Raw genomic sequence first — 23,692 nt, 5'->3', positions numbered from 1 at the left:
CAAACAAATTCAGTTTTTCACAGCTTTCTTCTGAGAAAAGCTTTCTAAACACTTAATAGACTGCCTCTTAGTAGATTTTAAACTACAGTACACTAGTCCCTTATTTAATTTTCATATATGTACCAAACCAAAAATAACCATAAGCCAAGCAACAGAAATGGAAGAAACCTGGCATGGATACAGGCTGTCAGCACCGATGTGCTAGTACGAGCACAGAATAAGAGAAAAACAGAAGGAAAAAAGCATAATCAGGGGAGGCAACCCATCAGCAGAATATATTTATATTCAAAATCAAGGCATACGCAGACAGAATATTTAGTGACTACACTAAAAACATGTATGAACTAAGCCATATGTATGTACCCAAACGTAGTGAATTAATTGCATGGTTTGATATGTAACTTTCTATTTCCTCTTCTCATTGTTTGGTAGTCAAAGCCAGGCAAAGTTTCTGGATTGTACCTTTCAGAATCCTCTCGTAGCTCGGCTAAAATCCCTGGAGCTGTCCAAACACGCATCAGCTCTCTGACCGCCTCTCCGGCACGGTCTTTGTAGGCATAGCAACTGTGACCTCTTTTCAGAAACAGAATGGTTTGTACTGAACAGTTTGAAACAAAGCCATCAAAGGAGCAAGTGACAGTTGAAGCCTCATTAATTATTTTGGGTTTTTGATATGGGAGCATTTTGAAGGCAGCTCCTGAGAAGTCCATGATAATCAGAGATCTGAAAAGTGCCAGGATACGTACCTGGCTCCGAGACAAGAGATGCAGCTCAGGTAGATGCAGAGTCTCCTCCTCTCAGCAATGAGATTCTAATACAAAACTGCTCCATGTCAGCCTTTCTGTATGTCCTGTATATTTATTTTGCTTTTGTTATCCACAGCGCGTGAGTGTAGAGCTCCAGCGAGCTGGAAGTGATTTAGGGTGTAACTCTGTTACTAAACTGAGAACACTCAGCTCTACCAATGTGGATGCGCATCTACTCTCCAAGACCCTGGCATAGCTGGAAGGGGTCTCAACAAGATATAAGAGATGGTATTAGAATGGATGATATTTAGAGGAGGTAGAGAGCCTTTGTTAGGAAGTAAGGATGTGCCTTCAAACCTGTTTCTAAGCGCATCAATTGGCAGTCCTGTTAGACTACTACTTTCTTTCACGTCCAAACAGCTGCTGTAATATTTTGTGAGACGGTTACAGTCTTTCTTCTTAGAAGTGGATCTTTCTTCTGTCTTTCAGAAGTAATTAGTGATTTCTTCACAAGGAAGACATGCGCAGTACTATGAAAATATTGTTATTATTTATTAAACCTGCTCTCCTTCTAAAATCAAAAACATTCCATGTCACATTTTTAAAATAAAATCCTAAGACAACATAAACTTTAGAGTTTGTAGTATCTGGTGCATGAGGGGGCAATAATTTATAAATTCTGCACTTCAGAGAGAACCTATGAAGATCTACAGCACATGCTTACTGCTCTGATGTATAACCATGTTTGCTTTTATTTTTGCTTCTTTTTTAACAGTCAAGAAAGGGCTATGCAAAGACGGTGATCGAAATCAACACACCCAAAATAGACCAAGTGCCTATAGTTGATGTGATGATCAATGACTTTGGTGATCAGAACCAGAAGTTTGGATTTGAGGTCGGTCCTGTCTGCTTCCTTGGTTAAGCTTAAGACAAAATCAGATCAAGAAAAATGTTGCACTTTGGTGCTACCAACCCACTTCATGCCACATGCAAGTTTTGAATAAGGATGGCATAGAAAATATGTCTTGCTGTGTATGTATGTCTTATCTAGAAAGTAATTGTTGCCCTTGTAGGGCCAGAATCACATGACTTAAACTTATTTTGCAAAGATGCTGTGGCACAGACAGACAACATAGGGCTCACTTTAGGAACACCCCCTTTGGATTCCTTTGGTGCTGTAAAAAACCGAACAACATGGTGCTCCTTCCATTACAACAAAGAGGTGTTAAGAAAGTGTTTAATAAACTGTAATTATTCTATGTACAGTACTATACTGTTATTTCTCTGTCCATTTCCAAAACTTGCATGTGTCTCTGAATTGCATCTGGCTCTTATTTCACAATTACAAAACTACGTTGTCAATACTGTGTATGTATTCTGAAAAAATAAAGCTGTAATTGCCAGTGAAGCCAATTCCATTTCTGATTAATAATAAAATCCCTTTGTATATATTGTTGTTGAAGAGCTTTGTTATTTGAAGTCGCCAACAAAACTTAAGGTGGCAAAACTGGAAGATCTTGGGCAGCACACTCAAACAACTCTTTTCTGCTGATATCACTCTGTGATGATGAATTTCAATAATGAAAGCACCTTCAAAGGTGCTGTGTTCCATGGTGCTATACCTCAGACTTTTTATTTTCTTTTCTAATTCCAGAATTTCATAAGATACGTGTATATACCTAAAATAAACAAGTTTATATTTTTGGGTGGGGAAAATATGTAAGAAAAAAAACAACTTCTGTGTAAGAGATCTGTTAAAAATCTGTGTGAAGCAAATTAGTTATATACCTTTTCTTTTTTTTTTTAATCTCATCTGAATTTGTTTCCATTGTGCTTATTTGGTCTGCATAAATATTAAAACAGGATTCTAAACAGTTATTTATGGATTTTTGCAGTGTTTACGTAGATTTTTATGTAAGCAATGGTGGATGCTTGCTTCCTGAACTGGATACTAAAAGTTCCACAGAATGGTCCTATACAATATTTGCCCATCCCATTAATATAATTTTTTTCCCTGTTTTTTCACCTGAAGGGCAGGGATGCAATATGTCTAGGTCATGTGATTCTACATAGTTGCTAAGCAACATAGGAGGGGACCGCTTCCCGCAGAGCTGTCTTTGACCCAAACTCTTACAATTTGCTATTCAAATCTCACAGAAAAAAAGTTGGTTTGGCCTTCCCTCTGACCATTTTATTCAGGTAGTTGGAAGTAGAAATTACATCTTAGCTTTACAACACAAATCCTTTTGTAATTATTTTTCATAATATATGTAAGACTTGAAAAGAAATGTTTGTTTCTATTTCTTATAAATTGTTAAATTAAATAGTACTAGTTTCTGCTGGCTCATTTCCAACTGGTATTTTCTTATGCACGTTTATACATGTAAAAGTGAGATTTCAAAACGTCAACTTCTTGCTGTTCATATTTTCTTTTATTTTTGAACCAAAGTTTGTAACTGTCACCTCAAAGAGGAAAATACAAATTTTATTAATAAAATCAAGTCTTGTCTACCTGGATTGGTCATTCTCTTTTTTCAACGTCCAAAACTCACCCACTGTTATTACTGTAACTTCGCTCTGCTTCCAGACCATCCAGATTCAAAAAAAAGTAATCTTACTACATGTCCTGGCAAGCACTGGGAACAGCACTAGGAAGAGAAGTGTTAATAGAAAAGATGCTGATCTGGCCATTCACAGTAGGCAGCAAGGCTGATAATTTCACATTCAGTTTGTATGGATTTGTAGCTGCAGCAGTCCATGTAATACTATCAAAGACAAGATAGGGACCTGATATTCTTTCCCCAGCCACTCTCTTACAACCTACAAAGCCTGAGTGCTTCACAGTCTTGTTCTTATCCTTGTAGGATCCCATAAGGTAGGTAGGCAAATGACCCTACTTATTGATGGGAAATGGAAGACCAGAACTAGAACAAGACCTAGCAATTACTGGAACACAAGATTTCCAGTACCTTGTTTTAGATAGTGGAACCAGAACTGGTGATGGGTCCAAGCTAGAGACATGACATATGTCATCTTGGGCCGCCTCCAAAACGGTTTATATTTTTTTAATCTGCTAACTGTTCTTTATGAACTCTGGTTATGTCCACGACAGCTGTGAAAACAGCACCAATAAGTTTGGCAGGGGAGCAGCTACTTTCTGCTGCTCGAGTGGGCTAGGTTAAATTACGTGCTGAGCTGTTCAAGCCTATCTAAAAAAAATAACACTTCTGAGTCAGGTGCTTCAGGATGATTTGGGTAAAAAAATAAAGATGGTTGTGATTTGGCAGAGTCAGGATTAGGCTGCAGGAGAAGAGCATTTCCAAGAGTGCAATGGTGTATGCAAGAAGCCAAATGAACACAGCTCTTTTCCAGAATTAGTTGAAGTATCTTGCCAAGGCTGATGCTGACAACATCCCAAAGGAGGAAAACAACTTGAGTCTTCTACACCTCTGAGGCAAGGACTCATCAGGTTTATTCTTTAGCCCTTCTTAAGGTCTTAGCCAGGTACCTTACTATTTATCCTTGTCATGACAGCTACTCACCACCGCTAGTTATTGTAACTCCTCTTTGTCCATTCTCTGTTTCAATGTGCTGTTGTTCTTCTCTCAAAGTTTCTGATTAAAGGGGAAAAATTGCCATTATATATTTTTGCCTTCAAGCAAAAATTATGCTACCTATTTTTTCCCTCAACAGAAGTCTCATATTAGCAGTGCTAAAAAAAACACCAAACAAAAAGAGCAGAAAGAAATTTCACATTAGTCTTTCTATGAAATAAACTTCAGATTCTGTAGTCAAATCCTACTAGCCATAAAAACATAAAACCTCAGATTCATCATATGCTGCTATAAAAAAAAAAATACCCATTCCAAAACTATGCAAGCTTACTCAACCTTACTCAACCAAGTCCATAAGAAAATAAGGATCAATATTTTTCACACCACAAATTAAAAACCTGTGTAATCACAAAAAGATTGAAATTGCTATATGACATCTGGATTTTTACCTCTAGAAACTGACAAAAGAGAACTTGGATATTCTGCAATCTTGAGGTTTCACCCTACCTCAGAGCAGACTGGGCAGTTTTTGTTGAAAGTTTGCTTCGAGCCTGTCCCTAAACGGAGAAAAGCCATACTGGAGCTAGTATACGGTTTCTTCCCTGCAAATACAGATGTTGCTGTCATGTTGCATGGAAAAGGAGTAAGTAGGCACACAGCAAACACAAGCCAACAAATATTACAGACTGAGGTAACGTTCTGTCCAGAATAACATGGACATGTGACAGATTTATATGGCAAGCTATGACTATAGACGTATAAACTGTCCCCTGTGTGTTAGGTGTAGAGTTTCTTCTCTCTCTCTCTCCTTTCCTCTTTCTAATCCAGGATAGGGCAATATCAATTCATCATGACTGGCACGTCTCTTGGAAAACTTCATAAAATGTAATGAAGATAATTTTTTCAGTCTAAGTGGGCAGTCATTATGGCTAACATCAACAGTCACCTTGTGACACAAAAAGCTACCATCTGTTTCAAAAAATAAGCAGTTATTTGCTTAAGATCCTTCCCCTTGGGAACAGCTTTGTTAATTATAAAGTGAAGCTTCACATGCTAATGACTGGTAGGAGATGCCTTAATAGCAATTGATTTTCTATTAATTACAAGCACACTCATTTTTCTGTGAATGAGCATCTTCTATTGTACACCCACCAAAAATACCTTGAAAATGACAAAGACAGGATATTAAATGTCACGTCTATTATATTTAACTGGAAAGGTGTCTTGTTTGTGTTCCTTTTCTAGGCATATAAATTATCAAAGAAAGAGGCTCATTGTTAATTTGGTAAAAAGCAATGCCAAGATTATTGCAAAGGAGTAGACTGCTTTAAAGCTATTCATTCATTTTGTTTTCAATAAGGCACCGAAGATTAGTGCAGTGAAGAAGGCTGCAAGCATAAAGATATTCAGACATGCTGCTCTAGCCAAAACTGGGCTTGGTTTATTCTCAGCTATGTGAATGAAGGCTCTGTTCTAATGAGAGAGGATGGAGCCAACGCCTACAATGCTACCATGGACATGTTTTGTCTAGGTTCTCGCAGGAGCTTTGCCAGACCTTGACTTTGTTTCCAGTTTCTCAAGGGTGGAGAAGTGATCTCCGTCAAAACACATCTAACTTCAGTAAGACAGAAAGAAGTTGTTAAGAATTCAGCAGCAGGACTGGGATCTGAGTGTCTTCTCTGCTCCCTGGTATGATCTAAGAAATTATTTTTTTTAACATCAAAAAGACATTGTAGCTAAGTCTTGCTGAAGCATAAAAGAACTCCAGCTTGCACCGTGTTTAAAATGCAGATGAAAATTAAAATTCAGTCCACCCAATATGCTGCCATTACATTGTACACTACTAAAACATAATTTGTGTAAATAGGAGACGACCAAGGGCCCAGTCAGTGGGTTATGATAAAATCCACAAATAACAAGTCAATACATCTGGCTTATCTTCCCTTTCTTGATGGTGCCAGTTGTTCTGTTCAAGTCCAGAGTTTACTCTCCAGGAAAAACCTTGAGTCTGTTATCTGATTTCCTTTCATCATCATTTGGTAATCTGCATTTTGGTGGATGATGCTGACAACTTGATTGCCCTTCAATGTCTAGTATACATTTCATGAGCTATTACAATCTAATAGTAGCAGTAGTTTTCAATCTCCTGATTGTCAGCCATTCTACACCCAAGTGACTAACGTTATTGCTTTTTCTCATACTCAGCTGGTATTTTCAGAGCAACATAAGGCTCAGCAAGGATAATCACTCAACCTCCTTCATGATTTTAAACCAAAAAACATCTGCCACAAACAGTGTCAATAAGCCCTCAACAGATAACAAGGAAATGGGAAATTAATCACTTTCCAAACGATACAGTAAGCAGAATAGCTGATGGAACATTTATCATCATTTCTTCCTCTGTGTACATTAACAAAGATTGGATGTAAGTACCTGTCAGAGTTCTTTAACAGCTTGCAAAGCCATCTTCTAATTTTGTGCTCTGGCCTTCGCTTTATGCCTTAAGTGGTGGTCAATAAAATTATCTGCAAGAAGAAAACCAAATTAATTCTTCTCTAGCCCCAGAAGTTCTCTAAACTGGATCTTCTGCTGCGTTTTCACTGTAGTAAGGATGTAATGGGTAACTGAAAGAACCTTTCTGAGTGCACAGGGCTGGGACAAAAAGGCTGCCCAGAGTCCCCAGGTCATCCTAATGACCAGGAATGAACACAGAAGCCTCCCGCTCAGTTCCCATCTCACCCTGAAATATCTTACAGCCACAGATCGTGAAAATGGCCACAGCACACCATGTGCTGCAGCAACGCCAGGCCATACTGCTGTGCAGCCTCCAGACGCATAGCCTGCAAGCTTGGTAGTTCCTAGCACAAGTAAAAGGTAAACATAGCTAGAGCAGAGCTATAAACCTGTGTTTTGAAATGGAAAATATTAACTAAATGTTGAAATTGTGAACTGAACTCAGGATCTGACTAACAAGTAACAACAACATTCCAATACAATTAGTGTTTCTGAAATGGAGATACTAATTTGTTATTTGTTAGTTTACTTGGAATCTCGCACAGAAAGCCCAGTGAAGTCAGTGAGGGTATTCTCATTGATGTGAATGACTTCTAGAGCAGGCACTGTTCATTGCAGCACATAAAGTATGTTAAGTGAATGAGAAGTGGAGAGATTTAGAATGAAGTTATTTTTATTGACATAAAAGCTTCTTTCTGTCAAATACTAACAAAAAATAGCTGAGGTTTTATATTCTATTCATAAGTCTCTGGAGCCTATGCCTTTTTTTATTAGAATATCATCTCAAAGTCAGCTCAGGTGAGAAAGTAGCTCTGCTTTGTGGTCCTGTTGCCCAAATTGGCTCACAAGATAACACAGCACGATGTGAAGGCTCAGGCTCTGGAGAATGCCTAAATATATAATCTTCGTAACATTCACTATTCAGTAACTTTCTGATTTGGATGTATAGGGATCACTTATCCCTTTGTTATTCCTCAGAAGAATTTCAGAAATACCCACTTTGCCCTAGGCCTGCAGACTTGTTCAATGCACAGATATTAAGATCAAAGCTGTTCACTGTCAGAGAGGGCCAAAAATGGAATTTTAGTTGGTAAAAAATTTCCACAGCACTTCCATTTCTGAACAAAGTATGTTTCACCTCCCCGCCTCTCCCCTTTTTTTAATTGTGATGTTTCCATTTGAAATTATAAGGTGTTTTTCTTCAAAGTGACTGAAAATATTTGACTGGTAGGAGGAAGTCCACTGGTATCTACACCGAGATTGTTTCCCCGTGTGCTGGGGTACAGGAGATGAGTACAATACTGACAGTTGAATAAAGGCATCTCTATAAAAGAAAGGCACAGTAAAACCACAGAAATAGTTCTCAGCATACAACAGAAAGGAGAAAAACGCAGGGGACAAAAGGAAATAAGGAAATAAGGAAGCGGTGGGGAAATACATGGGAAAAGGAACTTGGCTCCCTCCTCTCCTCAACCCAGGGCAGGAGGGTGAGAAATCTTTATGGTCCAGCCTGGGAGCATCCCAGGTGATTGCTGGCTGCCCTCCTAAGCACATCTCTGTCTTCAGCAGACATTCCTGACGTTGCTTCCTCTGCAGGAGCTCTATTCTCACAGAGCAGCCACATTTTATTGTGGCACTGAAAAGTACAGGACATCTGAGAAAGGGAACGAGAGGCTTAACTTTTAAGGTCGGGTACTTGAAGGAGGGAGAAAGGACGATGAGGGAGGGTGAGCAGGCTGGGAAATCAATATACAGCCACACTAACATGCTGCCAGACTCACAAAACGTAAAGCCTATCCAGACATCCAGATTCAGCACAGGCAATGGCAAGGGCTGCGCAGTTTCTGTGTCCTTTTCCTACCACAGAGAAGCACACAGGTCAGGCAGAGCTAGGGTCCTCCTGAGGACTGTCTCTGCAACAAAAGTCAGATGAAAACAATAGGGAGATCAGTTCACACTGATGACTCTGTGAAACCTCCCTCTGCACATTAAAGTTGGTCTATTTCATTTTCTAAACATATTAACCTCAAAACAAAGCCATGATATCTTGAGGAACCATTTGAACTAGTGTCGCATCTTTCCATGACAATTTTCCTGGAGAAAGCAATAAAAAAATAAAAAAGAACAGTACACATCAACTGGTGATACCTGAAAAATTTCCTGATTAAATGATTCTTGATTATTTCAAGGCATTATGTAGTTTTGCATGTGCGCATTCATTTCTCATGTTTTGCATAATCTTTCTGATGACTGTATGCGCAAGTGTACCATGTACAAACAGCAGCTAGCCAGTGTGATTACTCATTAAATTTAATGAGTAGGTCAGAATTATCTACTATAAAACGAAGATGAAAGCGAAATCACAAATTCGAAAGCCAACTAAGGGCTGAAACATATGCAAGCACAGTTAGTGAATACCCTCGTAATATGTACAACGATAAATACTTCATATGGATATACAGCAAATTTGGATGCACGTTACCCAAGTGGAACTCGGCTGTGATGGTGTATGAAATGATACATTTAACTCTAATGAGACACGTAACTCAGAGGGAGCAAAAACACCAAAGTACTTGAGGGCTCTCTTGCTCTTGCAACACTGGAATATTTTCATTATGTAAGTAGTGATAGCCAGATAGCATTCAGCCCTTTTCTGTCCGAACACAGTGAAGAAATACAGAGCTTGATGCATGCTTTCACATCTCTCTAAATAAACACAGCCTAACTCCCACACACGGAAGACAGGGCCGTAACAAGGCAAAGAGCAGGAAAGGGTAAAGCCCTGGCCCACAAACACTATGCATGCGACAAAAGAGGACTACAAAGGACGAGAAAGATGACGAGGTACAGCTGAAGAAATATTTACACTAAAGCCCTCTTTTAACGGGTGGTACTAAGGACACTCACGTGGATGGCTTTTCTGAGGAAAACTTCCACCTCTACCAAGGAGGGGGTTTGGGCTGAAACTGGCAGAAAGGGTTCGCTGTGGGGCCAAGCTCGGCCACGGCCGGAGGGGAACGGCAGGGCTAAGCCTGCCGCCTGGGGCGGCCTGCAGCCGCCTGCAAGGGGTTGTGGCCGGGGACGGGGCGTCCCGGGGCACTCGGCACCCCCCGCCCGAGGCTGGAGCCCGGCACCGCGAAGGGCGAGCAGGGCGGCCTGCTGAGCCCGCAGCTGAGAGAACCGCGAGCCCGGAACGACGGGGGTGAAACGCCTGCGGAGTTCTCTTCACGCGGAGAAAACCCGGAGCCCAACCGCCGGCCGTCCCCCCGCGGCAGGCAGGCGCCCGCAGGCAGCCCAGGGCAGCGCCGTTTCAGAGCCACCCTTCTTCCCCAGCGCCGCTCAGCGACGGCCCGGCCCATCGCAGGATGGCGCCTGCGGCGGCGGGGCCGTTATCCGCGACCGTTGGGACCGTTAGGATCGTTAGCGGCGGCACCTGGCTGCCCAGCGACAGGGCCTCCGGGCCTGCCGTGTTTCCCGCCGCTTCATGGGAGGGTCTGAGGTCAGCTCAGGAGCGACTGCTTTAAGGCTTATAAGGTACCTTCTGAGGCCGTGTGTGTGTGTAAGAGAGCTGTACCTCCGCTCATCTCTAGCCAAAAAATCCTGCTATTTTTTGTCAGTTTTTTCCTCCCCTCAATTCTTATTTCTCCTAAAAACGTCCCATTAAGAATGTACCAGTCTCAGAGCCTCAGATTTTTATACCTCTGCATGTGGAAGAGGTGTATTCAAATTTAGTTATTACCTCTGCAGAGGCATAAGTAAGGTAAAAAAAACCCAAAATACAAACCTTGCCTTCTCCTCCTTCAGACACATGAACCCATCGCATGTCCTCTGACTCCCTGTCCGTGGTATACAGTTCAGTGCCACCTCCCATTCACTTGGGTTTTCTCCCCTGTCATGCCATGTAAATGCTTCCCATGAGTTAGCACCAACCTGAGTATTATTCTCTGAAGGGCTGAATGTATGCAACTTAAGGCAAGAAACCTTTTTAAAGAGTAAAGAGAAGAAAAGGTGTTATTTGTTTTCTTTACCTAGGTGTTTCGGTGGTAGAAAGGGCTGTACAGTTCTGCAAAACCTGAGCGGCTGTGGTACTTCTGATTCCAGGTATGCACACGCTAACAATATTTAAACAACTCTATCAACTAACTAGGGATTTGTGTCATTAGTTTTGAAACACCGTTTAAAGAGTTTTTACACTGAAAACTCTTCCATTGAGACACGAATCATATTAAGCAGCTTTGTGGTGGATGCGGTAGCTCCTCTTTCATGTAATCTCTTTCTCTGAAAGCTTTGATTGAAAACTAAGCCACATTCAGAGTTTTGTGGTTGTGGCTGGGAGCTTCCTTCAGTAAACTCATTCCTGAATTAATTGCTGCTGGAGCTCATCACACATAATAATGTTTCCAGACTCTTTCCCCTATTACCTTCATCTGTCAGGCTAAATTCATCTTTTTGACGTGACACCCATTAAACAGTGTAAAAGAGAAGTACAAGCTTCATTACTCAAAAGGGAGAAGCAGCACACAGTGCAGTTACGGTCCACAGGTCTGCTTTTGCACTTGCTGAAATCAAATGACATTTCATCACAACTTTTAAGATAAACAGTTGAAAATAAGGTATTCTCTTGTCCACAGTTGATCAGCTTCAAGGGCCATGGCAAGGATTCTTCTACGTTCACAGTTTTACAGTTTCTATGTAATACTAAGTAAGAGACCTGCACCAGTCCTACACATAGACAAGCAGCAAATTAACAGTTGTGGTCTAGCCTGGGCTCTCTTCCCCTCAGTGCTCCTTAGCTATGAATTGTCTTGGGCTTAGGGTATCCTCAGCAAAGAAGTGGAATGATAATTCTTGCTCAAAGTATTCGGCTGCCAGACAGGCAGGTGGGGATTCTAAATTAAAACATTCCTGAGCAGGGGAGAACTCCAGACCATGGTAATTCTTAAATTAACACAGTTGCAAACCATGCATTCTCCTTGTTACCACTGTTCCCATCTGGTTTGCAAAAAAAAGTCTTACCCTTAATGACGTAGGATCCAGTTATGCAGGAAATGCAAGGACACATTTGAAACACCTAGGGATGAAAGGAGAGAAAGGTTAAGATAGTTTTGAGCTGTATCAAAATAAATACTGAAAATAAATGAAAATTCCTGAAAATAAATGCAAATTCTCTATCTGTTAGATGCTTTCAGAACATCTGAAAAAAATACACAAAAAAGAGAAAAAACCCCAATCTTAACTTTCTATGTATGCTTTCATGAAAACACTATGGAATTGAAAAACATTGCTTGTGCAGTAAATATAAAGCTTGATGTATCTTACAGATCTCCAAAAGTTTTAAAGTAAATCCAAAGAAACTGTTTCAATAGGCTTAGGTTTCTTGCACATGGGTGCAATACATTTCATTTTTCAGCTTATTAAAAGCTTTTATTAAAAGCTTTTATTTGATGCTTGGAAAAAATATCCCTTCAGTCAGTAAATCATCATAAACATATGCTGGTGTAAAACGTATAAAAGACACTTTTATGGAAGTGACTCACATTAATATAAGTTCATATAAAGATAAAAGTACATTCACTCTTCACTGTGGTGATATCAACTACTTATAAAGACTTCTGGTCTAATTTCACATCATTCCATATTTTGTGATGGTATCAAACCAAGACTCCAGAGATCTACTGCAGGCTGATACCAGGGTAAGTGAAAGGGGAATTAGAGCCATTCTGCTTATTCTGAATGCTATTATGGTAATGCGATCAGTACCTTGACAGATGCTAAGAAGAATCATTTTGCTGATTGACTTTTCTTCAAACCTAAGGCTGTGGGCAATCAAACTAAATATGAACATCTGGCTGAGCTTTTGATTGCCATGCTCACTGATATAGTGCACCCAAATAAGCAACAATTAGTCAGTACAGCTTGTGTCAAAAGACCCATCAAGTTAATTCAAATTAAGTCAGGATAAACTGAATACAATTGGCATTCATGCATATTTCTATGCATAGTTTAAATAAGCTTCTTCTGCACTACATTATCCTTTATTTACAAGCAAAACACATGCAAAGTTTTGTGTTTTAAGTAAATATTTTCAAAAACTTTTTGACTTCTTAAAGCCAAACTTCTGGAAGAAATCGGTGTTCTTCGGAAGGGCATTTCCAGACTCATAAAGACAAAAATTTGTTGGCTTTCTCAAGTTCGTAATTCTCATGTGCTAATAAATTTCACAAATTTGGAGAAGCATTTTGTCAGTAACAATTACAATAATATCAGACTGGTATTTGTGTCAACTTAATAGCTAAGAAGGTGGTCAAGGTAACTACCAGACTATAGTAAGAAAGGAAAGTCCTAAAACTGAAGACTAATTTCCTCATGTTTTCACTTGATTCTGAGTGTAGAACCCTGAGAATATGTATTTTCTTTCCAAAAAAACTAGCGTTCTTGTTTGGATTCTGTTTATTGCAACATTAAGTTAGGTTGCATGAGAACCTGAGATTAAAACTAATCAAAGACAAAACTCAAGTTGTGCGCCTGATTTTTTAAAAAGAGAAATTTAGAAAGTCAATTTGATTTTTTAAATTCTAGCTCCTTGCAGTAAGTAAATTTTAGTCTTTGCTTGGCAGATATAGATACTATTGTTTCCAAGTTAACCTTTTAAAATTGTATTTGTAACTTGGGGGTGAAAATCTGTTCTTGCTAGCAAAATAGTGAGAGACTCTCTGGCTGAGGTGCTGTCAGTGCTCAACTAACTAGAGGTGAAATTTACTGTAATCTCACCTAAATCTCAGTTAACTCAATCTGACCAGATTCTAAAATCCTATTACAAAATCCCAGGAATTGTTCTGCAACACATTCCAATGTGTTCACCTAAAGCCTAATGCAAAGCAGTGTTTCTCACAGTACATGATGGGAAAGAGCCACACGCGCAGCCCCACCTGCAGCATTGCTTGGGGGGTGGACACCTCACTCTGCCTGTGGCCCTGAGTTCAGGGAGCTTCAGAGCTGTGCTGGGAATATTTAAAATGTAGACAGAACAGAGGAAGGGCCACGTCAGAGGAGAAGGTTGGGCAAGTCAGTCCATGAGCATGAGGCTCAACGTTCTGCGTTACCAGCTGCTACAGGTGCAATGAGTGTGGCCGAGCAGCTGTTACATTCTTTTTTTCTGAGAGTCCACCTTGTTTTGGAGCCACGAAATAGGTTTTTGCTATTCATTGACTCCTGTGAATATTGGGAATCCAACACCCTTGAGAACAATCAGATCAATTAATTTGAAAACTGTTACTGTGCTGCATTCATAAATCAGAGGATTAGCTTGTGATCCATAACTTCAAACAGCCTTTTAGCAGCTGTTTTCTTGAAGTTCTTTCCTTTAAAATACTAACCCCTCTTCCACATCCATCTTCTGATTCAGAGGTTAAGAGTTCCTCTATTAGCATTACCTTTAGAAATATATTTGATGAAAAATCCCTTAGATAGTCTAATGATATGGTCCAGTTGCTGTCAGGTGCACAGGCCCTTTACAAATGCTACTGAAAAATCAATACCAATCCTTCAATGCCTTCAAAGGATGTGGAGTCAGGGCCATAATAATAGTGACTGTCTCCAGCAAATGAGTGTTCGGTGATCGTTCTGCAGTGACCTGGAAGTCCAAATCCCCCTCAATAACTTTCAAAATTGACGCGTGCTGGGAAATGTAAAATCACCCCTAGCAAACAGGCCAGTAGCTGCACTTTCTGGCTAGTCAAGTACCTACTTATTTACTCCATTGCTTGCTCATTATTGGCCTAAGATTTTGGAGAAGAAAGTGTGCTAAAAAAAAGTAAGTTCCAAAACAGTAGGTCAGCATTTCAGACGTGTTCAGCACACAAAGGAATACTATGCACCACAGGAGAATCAGCTGGCAGCTCCTCACTTTGCCTGTTTTATTTAGGGATTTGAAAGTAGACTAAGGAGAATAAATTTGCAACGACTGGTTGTAGGAAAAAAAAAATAATTCCAAATCATAAACAGCAAAGCAGCATTCATAGTTACGGTCTCTGATATTTATTCTCTGGGTAAAGCAGCCTGCTTGCTTGGAATCAGTAGCAGGAACAGGGGAATATTTAGCAAAGCTCGAAGTAATGTGGCAATTACTTTATTGATAAGACTTTGACTGTAATCAATAATCGAAAATGCATTTTTTTAATGCATTTGCAACAGCATGTGATGAATAAACACAATGAAAATATCAAAATGTACTTGAAATTTCTTTTTTTCAAAGCTCACTCTTATTTTTACTGTGACGCAAACCAGTACTGATTGTGCAAATGAGATGTTCAACTCTCAAATCTACATCAGTGAGAAAAATAATCTGAATGTGTCTTCCATTTATTGACAGATATGCAAACCCTTCATTAAATTGTATGCCCCTATCTAGCTACTTTTGATTTTCTTTTGCATCAATTTATCAATAAATTGCAGTATATAAGGTGTTAGCCATGAAATATAGCAGCTTATTACTTCTGATTAAAAGCAGCAAGAATTTCATATGAAAATTTCCTAATTGGTGGCTGAAACTTTTCTACTAGACTTATGTAAATAAGGGTCAATAAAAATTAGAACGCAACTCTACAGAAATGGTGAACATATTTTTCAAAATTGTTGCTACAATAAATTAGTTTATGATATGAGTTATCATCTGTCAGAGAATCAAACTTGTAAAGGTTTCCAGAGATTCTGATTTTCTGATTAGCATTGTGATTGATCTTGCAGCCAAAAAAATGTACATTTTATTATTCTTTCTAAGGAAGTTTCATCTATGCGAGCTTACGTTTCTCATTTTTATGGAGAACTAGGAAATGAGAGGAGGTGATACCTCAAAATACATGGGGGAAAAAATCTGAAGAAATTAACTATAGAGAAGGCCAGAAATAAAAATAGGTGAAGTCCAAAATCTTAGGTCTGAAGAGGATGCTGGGGCTCCACTTTGGGGCATAGCAGTGCTGGTTTTACAGAGATTTGTGTCTCCTTTAGCAGGTCCATTTTGGCATGCCCGGGCTTTTCTCCTCTTTTGCCTCTCTCCACACATTTAGCCTGTTCTCCTGCCTGGTAGCCAAGGGGACGTATGAGGGTGTGAGCAAAGGGTGTTAATGGGGATGTAGTTGAGAGGGAAGACAGAGATTCTCTAAGTACCTTCTTAACAGCAATTTGCAGGGTAGGAATTTATGTCGTTGTATTGCAGGCCTATGCTGAGAGAATGGACAAGAGAATTACCTGCTTGCCTGCATCTCTGCATTTAACCAGAGATTTTCCTTCTCATCCTAGGGCAGGGGCTGACAAGCTGCCAGCATGAGTGCCGACGCAGCATGTGCTACAGCAGTGAAAGCCTTGTGGGGTGAGGACAGAAGCTCTTTTCCTGCTGCCTGTGTGAAGTTTGTTGTCCATGTTGGGCAGCACAGTGACAATCACTGTGAAGTCCTTAGTGGCCTGGAGCTTGTCATGCTTATTTGTTATTCACAGTCTGTCCAGTGTTCATTTATTTGTAGAGGCTGTATCTGTGGTCATTGTGCTGTCAACATGTCAGATCCAGCTGCTTCTACTAGGATTAGACTGCACATATATTTTTCTCTCTCTGCAATGGAAGCTAATATAACATTTTCATTTATCAAGTAAGTCTTTTTTTAAAGCTTTGCTTGGACCATATTTGTCCTTTGTAGATGCAGAATGTTGCTGTCTAATCTTTGACAGTAAGAACAGAGAACAGAGCAATTAAAAGGCATTCTCAGGCCTAGAATTTTTAATCTCTGTGTTGTACATGCACGTGCAAGTTTTCTCTGTAATGCTGGTTGCATATTGGCATTATTATAACTTTCAGAAAGTTCCCCATTTTCAAAAATACTTGTGTCTATTAACTAGTGGTGCTCTCTTTCCTCTGAGGTTTGAACGCCCACTAATGTCAAAGAGGATATTTCTTTCAGTCCCAGTGGATGCTATCCAACCACAGCAAGTATGTCTTAAACTTGGTATTATCTTATGCAATATCCAGAGATTTCGTTTCCCTGAAGCAATCTGAAGCCAACTGAAATCAGTATTTCCTCATAGGAAGTGCTCCTAATCTTGTTAGGGTTCTCATTGTTTTCTTCTGGATTCTCTTTAATTAGTCCACATCTCTTTTTTAAAAATAATGTGGTGCCAGAATTAGCTAGCTGAGACCTCACCTGTACTGAACAGAGAGGAAAAATTACTTCCCAGGCTTTATCTATGACAGTCTCTTTCTTGTGACAGCCTCACATTCTAACCCCATATTCAGTCTGTGACTCATTTTAAGCTCCAATCCTTTTCTACCTTGCTGATGAATGGATGGTGAGACCACCTGTATTGCACATTTAATTTCTTTTTCCACAAGTAGGACTTTTGCACTTATTGCTGAGTTCTGTCTTACAGCCTTCAGACCAAATCCACCCCTCTGTCTAGATGGTTTTGAACTCCGGATGCTTTCTGTCTTCCTTCTTACTTCTCCCGACTCAGTGCCACACACACAGTAAGTCTGGCTCTAAGCAGTATTTTCTTTAGCAATGTAGGATGGCACTAGGAATTTGCCTAGAAAATCTAAGGCCCCATCTAGTCTTCACCTCAGCATCTTGCCCCTTGGAGAATGAACCACCGAAAAGCAGTTTCAAATAGGACCTTTCAGCCACTGTGCACCCACTTACAGCATTTTCCTGGAGTTCAAGTTTCCATGGTTTGCATATGAGAAAGTTGGAGTGGACAGTATCAAAAGCCTCAGCACAGTCAAGATGTAACAGCCATTGCTTTGACTACCCACTGAGGTAGCTGCACTGTTCAAGTAAAAGATTGGCTAGACTTGTGAAGAGCAAGTCATGTAAAGCCAGTGTCGAGGACTGTTATGGAACCAGAACTGTCTCGACATTGACCTTCTACTGACATCTTCTGGCTTCGACATCCAGCCCCCGACGAAACCACCACAGGACGCCCGCGCAGAGACCAGGACACGAAAGGCAGGGCCATGAACTGCACGTACGCCTGCGCAGACACCAGGGCGCGAAAAGCAGAAGCGCAAACTGCATGTATGCAGACCCATTCTGCGCATGTGCATGGCCATATAAAAGGACCGCGTGCGCCTTTTGAGGCCCTCTTTTTCTTCTCCTCCTACCCCGCGCGCTCCTTGGAAGCTGCTCCTGTGGACACAGAGGCTGGACCTCGCCCCCTCTTCTTTTCCTTCTCATTCTACCCCGCGCACTCATTGGAAGCTGCTCCTGTGGACACAGAGGCTGGACCTCGCTCCCCTCTTCTCCTTCTCGTCCTACTCTGTGCACTCCTTGGAAGCTGCTCCTGCGGACACAGAGGCTGGACCGACTGGACCTTTGATCGACAGGATAACGCTGGACTCAGAGTGGCAGTAGCTAGTTCCCCTACGTGGCTCACTTCTCACCCGCCTGAGCACGCTCTTTCTCTCTTTTTTTTCTCTCGCCTGCTCTTTTGCTCGTTTTTTTTCTCTCTCTCTTTCTCCCCCCCACCCCCCCACCCCGTCTCCCTACCCGGTCCTCACCCCTTTGTTCACCAAAATAAAGTCAAAAGGTTGTATGGCATTTGACCTCGTTTGCGTCTTAATCTCCTCCTTGGGATCGTATCGAAACCTCCCCCGACATTGGATCGGGACAGCCAGTGTTGCCTTGTTCCTTACTATCTTATTATCTTCTGCATGCTGATAATGTATCAAAACCAAACAAACAGAAAAATGTCTCTTTCCACTTCTGGTCTGCTTTCCTCTTCTTAAATAAAACGAATAACCAATCTCTCATAATTAACCTTCATGAAGAATGATCTAAAAATGCATTGAATGCATGAGCCTACTCCCCGGTATCTGCTATTCCTCTCTTTATCCATTCAGCATCAGATTTATATTTTCTGCTTTCCTCTTTCCTTTTGAATGGAGTTATTAAAAACAAAATCTCATTGTCCTTCAGGTCTAAATTAATCAGTTGAAGTTAACCTTGTGACTTAACATTTGCAGGGTCTGTCGCCACATGTGTATTCCATTCCTCTCTGCTCCTTCTCAAGTGCGCTTCTACTTTTTATACAATGTCTTTGTTTTCAGACCAGGCAAGAGTTCCTTGTTCAGTACTATTGATCCGTTACTGCACTTCTCTCTTAATAATGTGCTGTATCTTTGCATAAAACATAGCACACACCAGCTGCTTTGGACCTGTAGGGTCTTATGACTGCTAGTCACAGGTAACATGAATTCTAGCAGTGTGTATCCACTTCACTGGGTTTCACTACCATAGCAATCCTAGAAGGTAACATTTGTGACTGGATGAAAAAGGAGTTCATGTTACATCTTTAGTGCCATTTGTTTTAAATGATTGACATTCTCAGGATCTGAATAATGTTCCATGTTCACTGCCAAACTGACAGAAAGTTCCAATTATGGTTACAAGGGTCTTATCACTTCTAATATTTGCACTTTATACACAATACAAGAAGCCATTTAAAATGAATAGCAAGTACAGTCAATGTGCCACAGAAAGTGGTCCAATGTGTTTCCTATAGACTTGTTGCCTTGAATTATTTGCCCGTCCTCAAAGATACACAAAGGAGTGGTTTTCAGTGTCTCTCATATTTGCTAAGAGATCAGGCTTTTCTTAAAGTCTGCTCCTTGATTGAATCAATGCTTGCCCAACACATACAATTCACTGTCAAAAATGAAAGTCACGACAAAGTCCTGTCTCTCCACGGAATTCTTGGAAAATGGGTGTCCCAACTTGCATAAGAAAGTTCTTGGGATACAGAATAGATATCCTTGCTACATTTATGCTTCACCTTATCAAGACTTTTGAGTAAAAATATTGTAAAAAATTGTCCATATACATACATAGATCTACTCCCAGTAATGCCACTTGCTAGAAGACACAATGAAGGAATGATATAATGAGAAAAATATGTTTGGAAATATAAAGTCAGTGATTGTTTCATATGTTAGAAGTACAAAATAAAGATCAGAGAACTCCCAACTATTTTTTAATGCTGCCTTAGATTTAAAGTATTTTTATTTCAACCCCCTCTCAAGTATTTAAGTTTATTCACTACTAGTATTCCTTCCAAATTAACTGTCTTAGCAAGTTTAAAACACCAAAAACCTTTGTGCAGACATGCTGTACCACCATGTTGAACTCTACTGTTCCATTAAGCATGATAAAATCATTATAATTTTTTTTCTTTGTGCATAATATAGTGTTTGCATGAATGCTTGTTGCAACTGGAAGTATATTGTGCCATCTAGCAGTTGAAAGTTTAAGTTATGCAATGCATAAAGATTATAATAGGGAAAAATCTTACTGTGATTTCACAGCCAGTTTCATTGAAAACAATTCTCTGAACTGGCCACTCTCTTTGTACGTCTGTTCTTATAAGACATTCTGGTAGCTTTGGGTTTTTTTTTATTTCAAAGTACTTAACGAATAAATGTTATGCCCAAATATATTCTCTGCAATAAGGATATGTTAGTGAAATAAATTAGACTAAGTACCTACCCAGGAGTAAAATTAGGTTTTACAGGCATGAGTGCTACCAGAGCTATCAGACTCAGGGAACCCTTTACCATGTAGATCTCAGTGATATGGTAATAATATGGTACCTTAAGCAAGCTGTTGGCTGAATCGGTCAACTCCATCTCGACTATATGTTAGTGAAGTCATTTTACCCTCATAAGCTAATTTCAGGCCATTAAGACAGCCTTTTTCCTCCAAAATGTCTATAGTCATTACAATTCCCTCCATTCATTTGTCTTCATTCAAAGCAGCACTCAACCACCTTGGTGCTTATTACTGTTAACAAGTGTTAACAAGAATGTGGTCTACCTTAATATAGTGTCAGATGAAATCAGAGAGAGTCATGTGGATGACAGCAAGAGAAACTGCATCAGCGTGCGTGACGTTATCATGTAGATGAGAAATATAAATGAGGGATGAAATGCAATTTAAGTGAATGCTCAGATGGAAAACAAATGTGCCATTGCAGACAAACAATTTCTGAAGCAGCTGCACGGGAATCCTCCTTCACTTGTAATTCTAGTTATGGGATTGAAAATCAGAAGAAATCAGAATTATTAAGCAATCAGGAAATAGCAGGTATTTTCACTAAAAGTGGTTCTATTATAATGAAATCCTTATCTTTCACTGACAAGACAAGCATTATAAAACATACTGGGTTAACTGCATGAGCATCCTAAAAGCTTATGTATTAAAGCTGTTCATTTGGCAGAGAGACTAATAGGCCTAAAAGCTTTCTAGCTCATTTTAACACCTTCTGTTTTTCTCGTTAATGCTGGCACTGATGTTCAGTTATTATTGTAGGAGCTGATCATATTTACGAAACCTTGCTACTTTTCCTCTTTAGAGACCACATCTGAATCACTTTTGAATATCTAGCAGATGTTCAAGATGCTCAGTTCTTGGAAAGATGCAACAGAGCCTTTAAATACAAGGCCATTTGAAGCACCTCTACAATCCCTAGCTACTGTGCCTAAAAAGGAAAACTTTTCTTGAAGATAGTATCTCATATAAGTAACCAGCTGCTGGCTTTATCCTCCAAATCAGCTTGTGCTAATCACTGAGGAGTTAGGATCCTAAACTAGATTAATCCCATACAGCATTACAAAGTCTGTATGTTAAATTTGTCCCCAGTAATTATCATGCTCAACATTTCCAGTGCTGCTTTTGACATTACACTTGTCTTTTACTACCAGTCCTTGGCTTCCAACCTTTGGTAATAGAAGAAATGTAACTACTGAGGCCTAAGAATATGAATGGGAGAGGATAGTTTTGCCTTTTACAGCACTGAGCTTAATCAGTTTAAAAATGCACACTCATAGAATTATGTTAATTTGACTGAATATTCCTCTCTTCACTAAAGAATCAGCATTTATCAGCATCTCAGGTTTGCTCTCATATACAATGAATTCATGGGGTCTGTGCATAGATAACAAGGTTGATGCTCTTTTGGAAGCAAAGTGTTTTGTCAGCAGCAGATGGGCTCGAGGAATTGAAGGACCTGCTGAGATCAGATTGGATGCAGATGTGTTTTAGAAACACTTGTCATTTTCATTTTCTCTGAAATACATTTAAGAGTAAAAATGTCTGTAGGATAAGAAACATCTTCATTAAGGATGAATGCCTGTATGCATTCCTTTCCTTTCTGTATGCCTTATTCTCCTTCTGCATTAGCCACAGGGGAGTTTTAATAAGATGCTCAAAGTGAACTTCATGAGACCATGCATAAGCAGCAGGTAGGCTAGAAAAAATTACTCATCTCTCACTGGCATAGCAGTCACGTATCTGCACATGGAGGTGATCGCAGATACAGAGCCGAGAGTAACAAGAGTGATGTTACTCAAACTCAGAATGCCTCAATCCATCATCTGCATCAAATCACAACTAGTTCCCAACCAGCAAGAGAGACTAGTCCCGGCTACAACCACCACAAATTGTGGTTTTGTGAGTAAGCAACATTGTCCAGATGATACATCTATGTCCTTGTATGGTAACTAAGCTCTTATAGTCTATGTTTCTGATGCTAACAGACCTCTTTCCTAACTTTTTTGATATGGCCAGCTTTGGAACCAGCTGTCCCTTTGGAGAGCTTCTCAACTCTCTTCCTTGCCTGTCCCTCCACACCCCTTTCCCAGAAATATATTCCCAAGGATTCATATTTGCTGTTTTGAGCCCAAACTGGGACTACGTAAATCTAATTTGCTAAACTGCTAACTGCTGAACTAATATGTTTCTTCTATGTATGTCTATATGTACCTGCCTTTTTAGATTCCCTGACCAATGAATGTTACCAATGACTCACCCCAGTATTGGCACTGGAGCTACATCTCTTGAGTATCTTGGCCTATCCTGCTCTCTGAGGAGAGAGGAAAAGCATCAACCTGACATCCCAATACCCTTGTAATCTCACCAAATCAGGAGCAAGTTCATGCAGGACTGCATGCTCTGAGTCTGTCAGCATTTACACTTACGGCAAAAATGGGGCTGGCTCTGAAGACTACTGGTACAAGGACACTAACATGTAAAACTGTGTTTCAATTAAAAAAAAGCACATTCATTTTAAAACCTCAAACAGAATTATAGTCAGAAATCTGAAAACCATTTTTGTTCTTCCCAAATTAGATCACACACATATCATTATAGTCATCATTTTATAGATACGTGGAAAAAGGACATATGACTGACCTTCAAATCAGCCCTCAGCTTGACAGACTAGATCAATGTATTATCCAGGCCTGTATTTCTCGTTCTGTTTCAACAGTCAAATAGAATTTGTTTGTTATGATAAATAAGAACTCTCCGATAACAACAGAAAATAAGATACAGGCAGCCAGCTTGCAGCGTACCTGTTCTCAAAATTCCCTTTGTTTTTTTTAAAGAACTTCAAGTTTCCAAGCTGCTTGCATGAATAATATCTTCATTTCTCAAAGGCACACTACAGTATTCATAATGAAGTAAAATGAAGTAACACTTATTATTAGATGGGAAGCTGATTTGTTTTAATATACATCATTCAATCATGTAAATAGTTATTATGATTTTACAGCCTTCACATACCAAAATCAACTGTTCACAGTGTTTCCTGGATATTAGTTACAGATTAATGACCATTGTGTTCTCTATGTGTGAAGATCGCAAGAGATCTCGGATCATAGGGAGTCTCAGCTTCAACAAAAACGTAAACCAGAGACAGAAACTTCTGGACACAGACTCTATAACTGAACTGCAAAACAAGCACCCAAGTGGTTTGCCACCACTTGGTGAAGCCCATTTTGGTTCTAATGATGTGTTAAAAAAAAAAAAAAAAAAAAAAGAGTCTTGTCTGGAAGTTTCT

General features: G+C 39.8%; 1 protein-coding gene across 3 annotated transcripts in view; it reads left to right on the top strand.

Moving 5' to 3' along the window:
• Positions 1 to 1,668, top strand: part of COL11A1 (collagen type XI alpha 1 chain) — a gene marked incomplete at both ends in the record, with an annotated part of 161,159 nt that extends 159,491 nt beyond the window's left edge. For all 3 annotated transcript variants that reach the window (XM_082312409.1, XM_082312410.1, XM_082312408.1), the window contains one exon: positions 1,522 to 1,668. In XM_082312409.1, coding sequence (XP_082168535.1) covers positions 1,522 to 1,668 — 147 coding nt within the window. The remainder of the gene's footprint in view (positions 1 to 1,521) is intronic.
• Between the last annotated feature and the right edge of the window lie 22,024 nt (positions 1,669 to 23,692).

This window comes from Platalea leucorodia (assembly GCF_965183815.1).
Source record: "Platalea leucorodia genome assembly, chromosome: 5".
NCBI classification, from domain to species: Eukaryota; Metazoa; Chordata; class Aves; order Pelecaniformes; family Threskiornithidae; genus Platalea; species Platalea leucorodia.
Note: the sequence above shows the minus strand (reverse complement) of the source record. Positions and strands in the feature narration are given on the sequence as shown.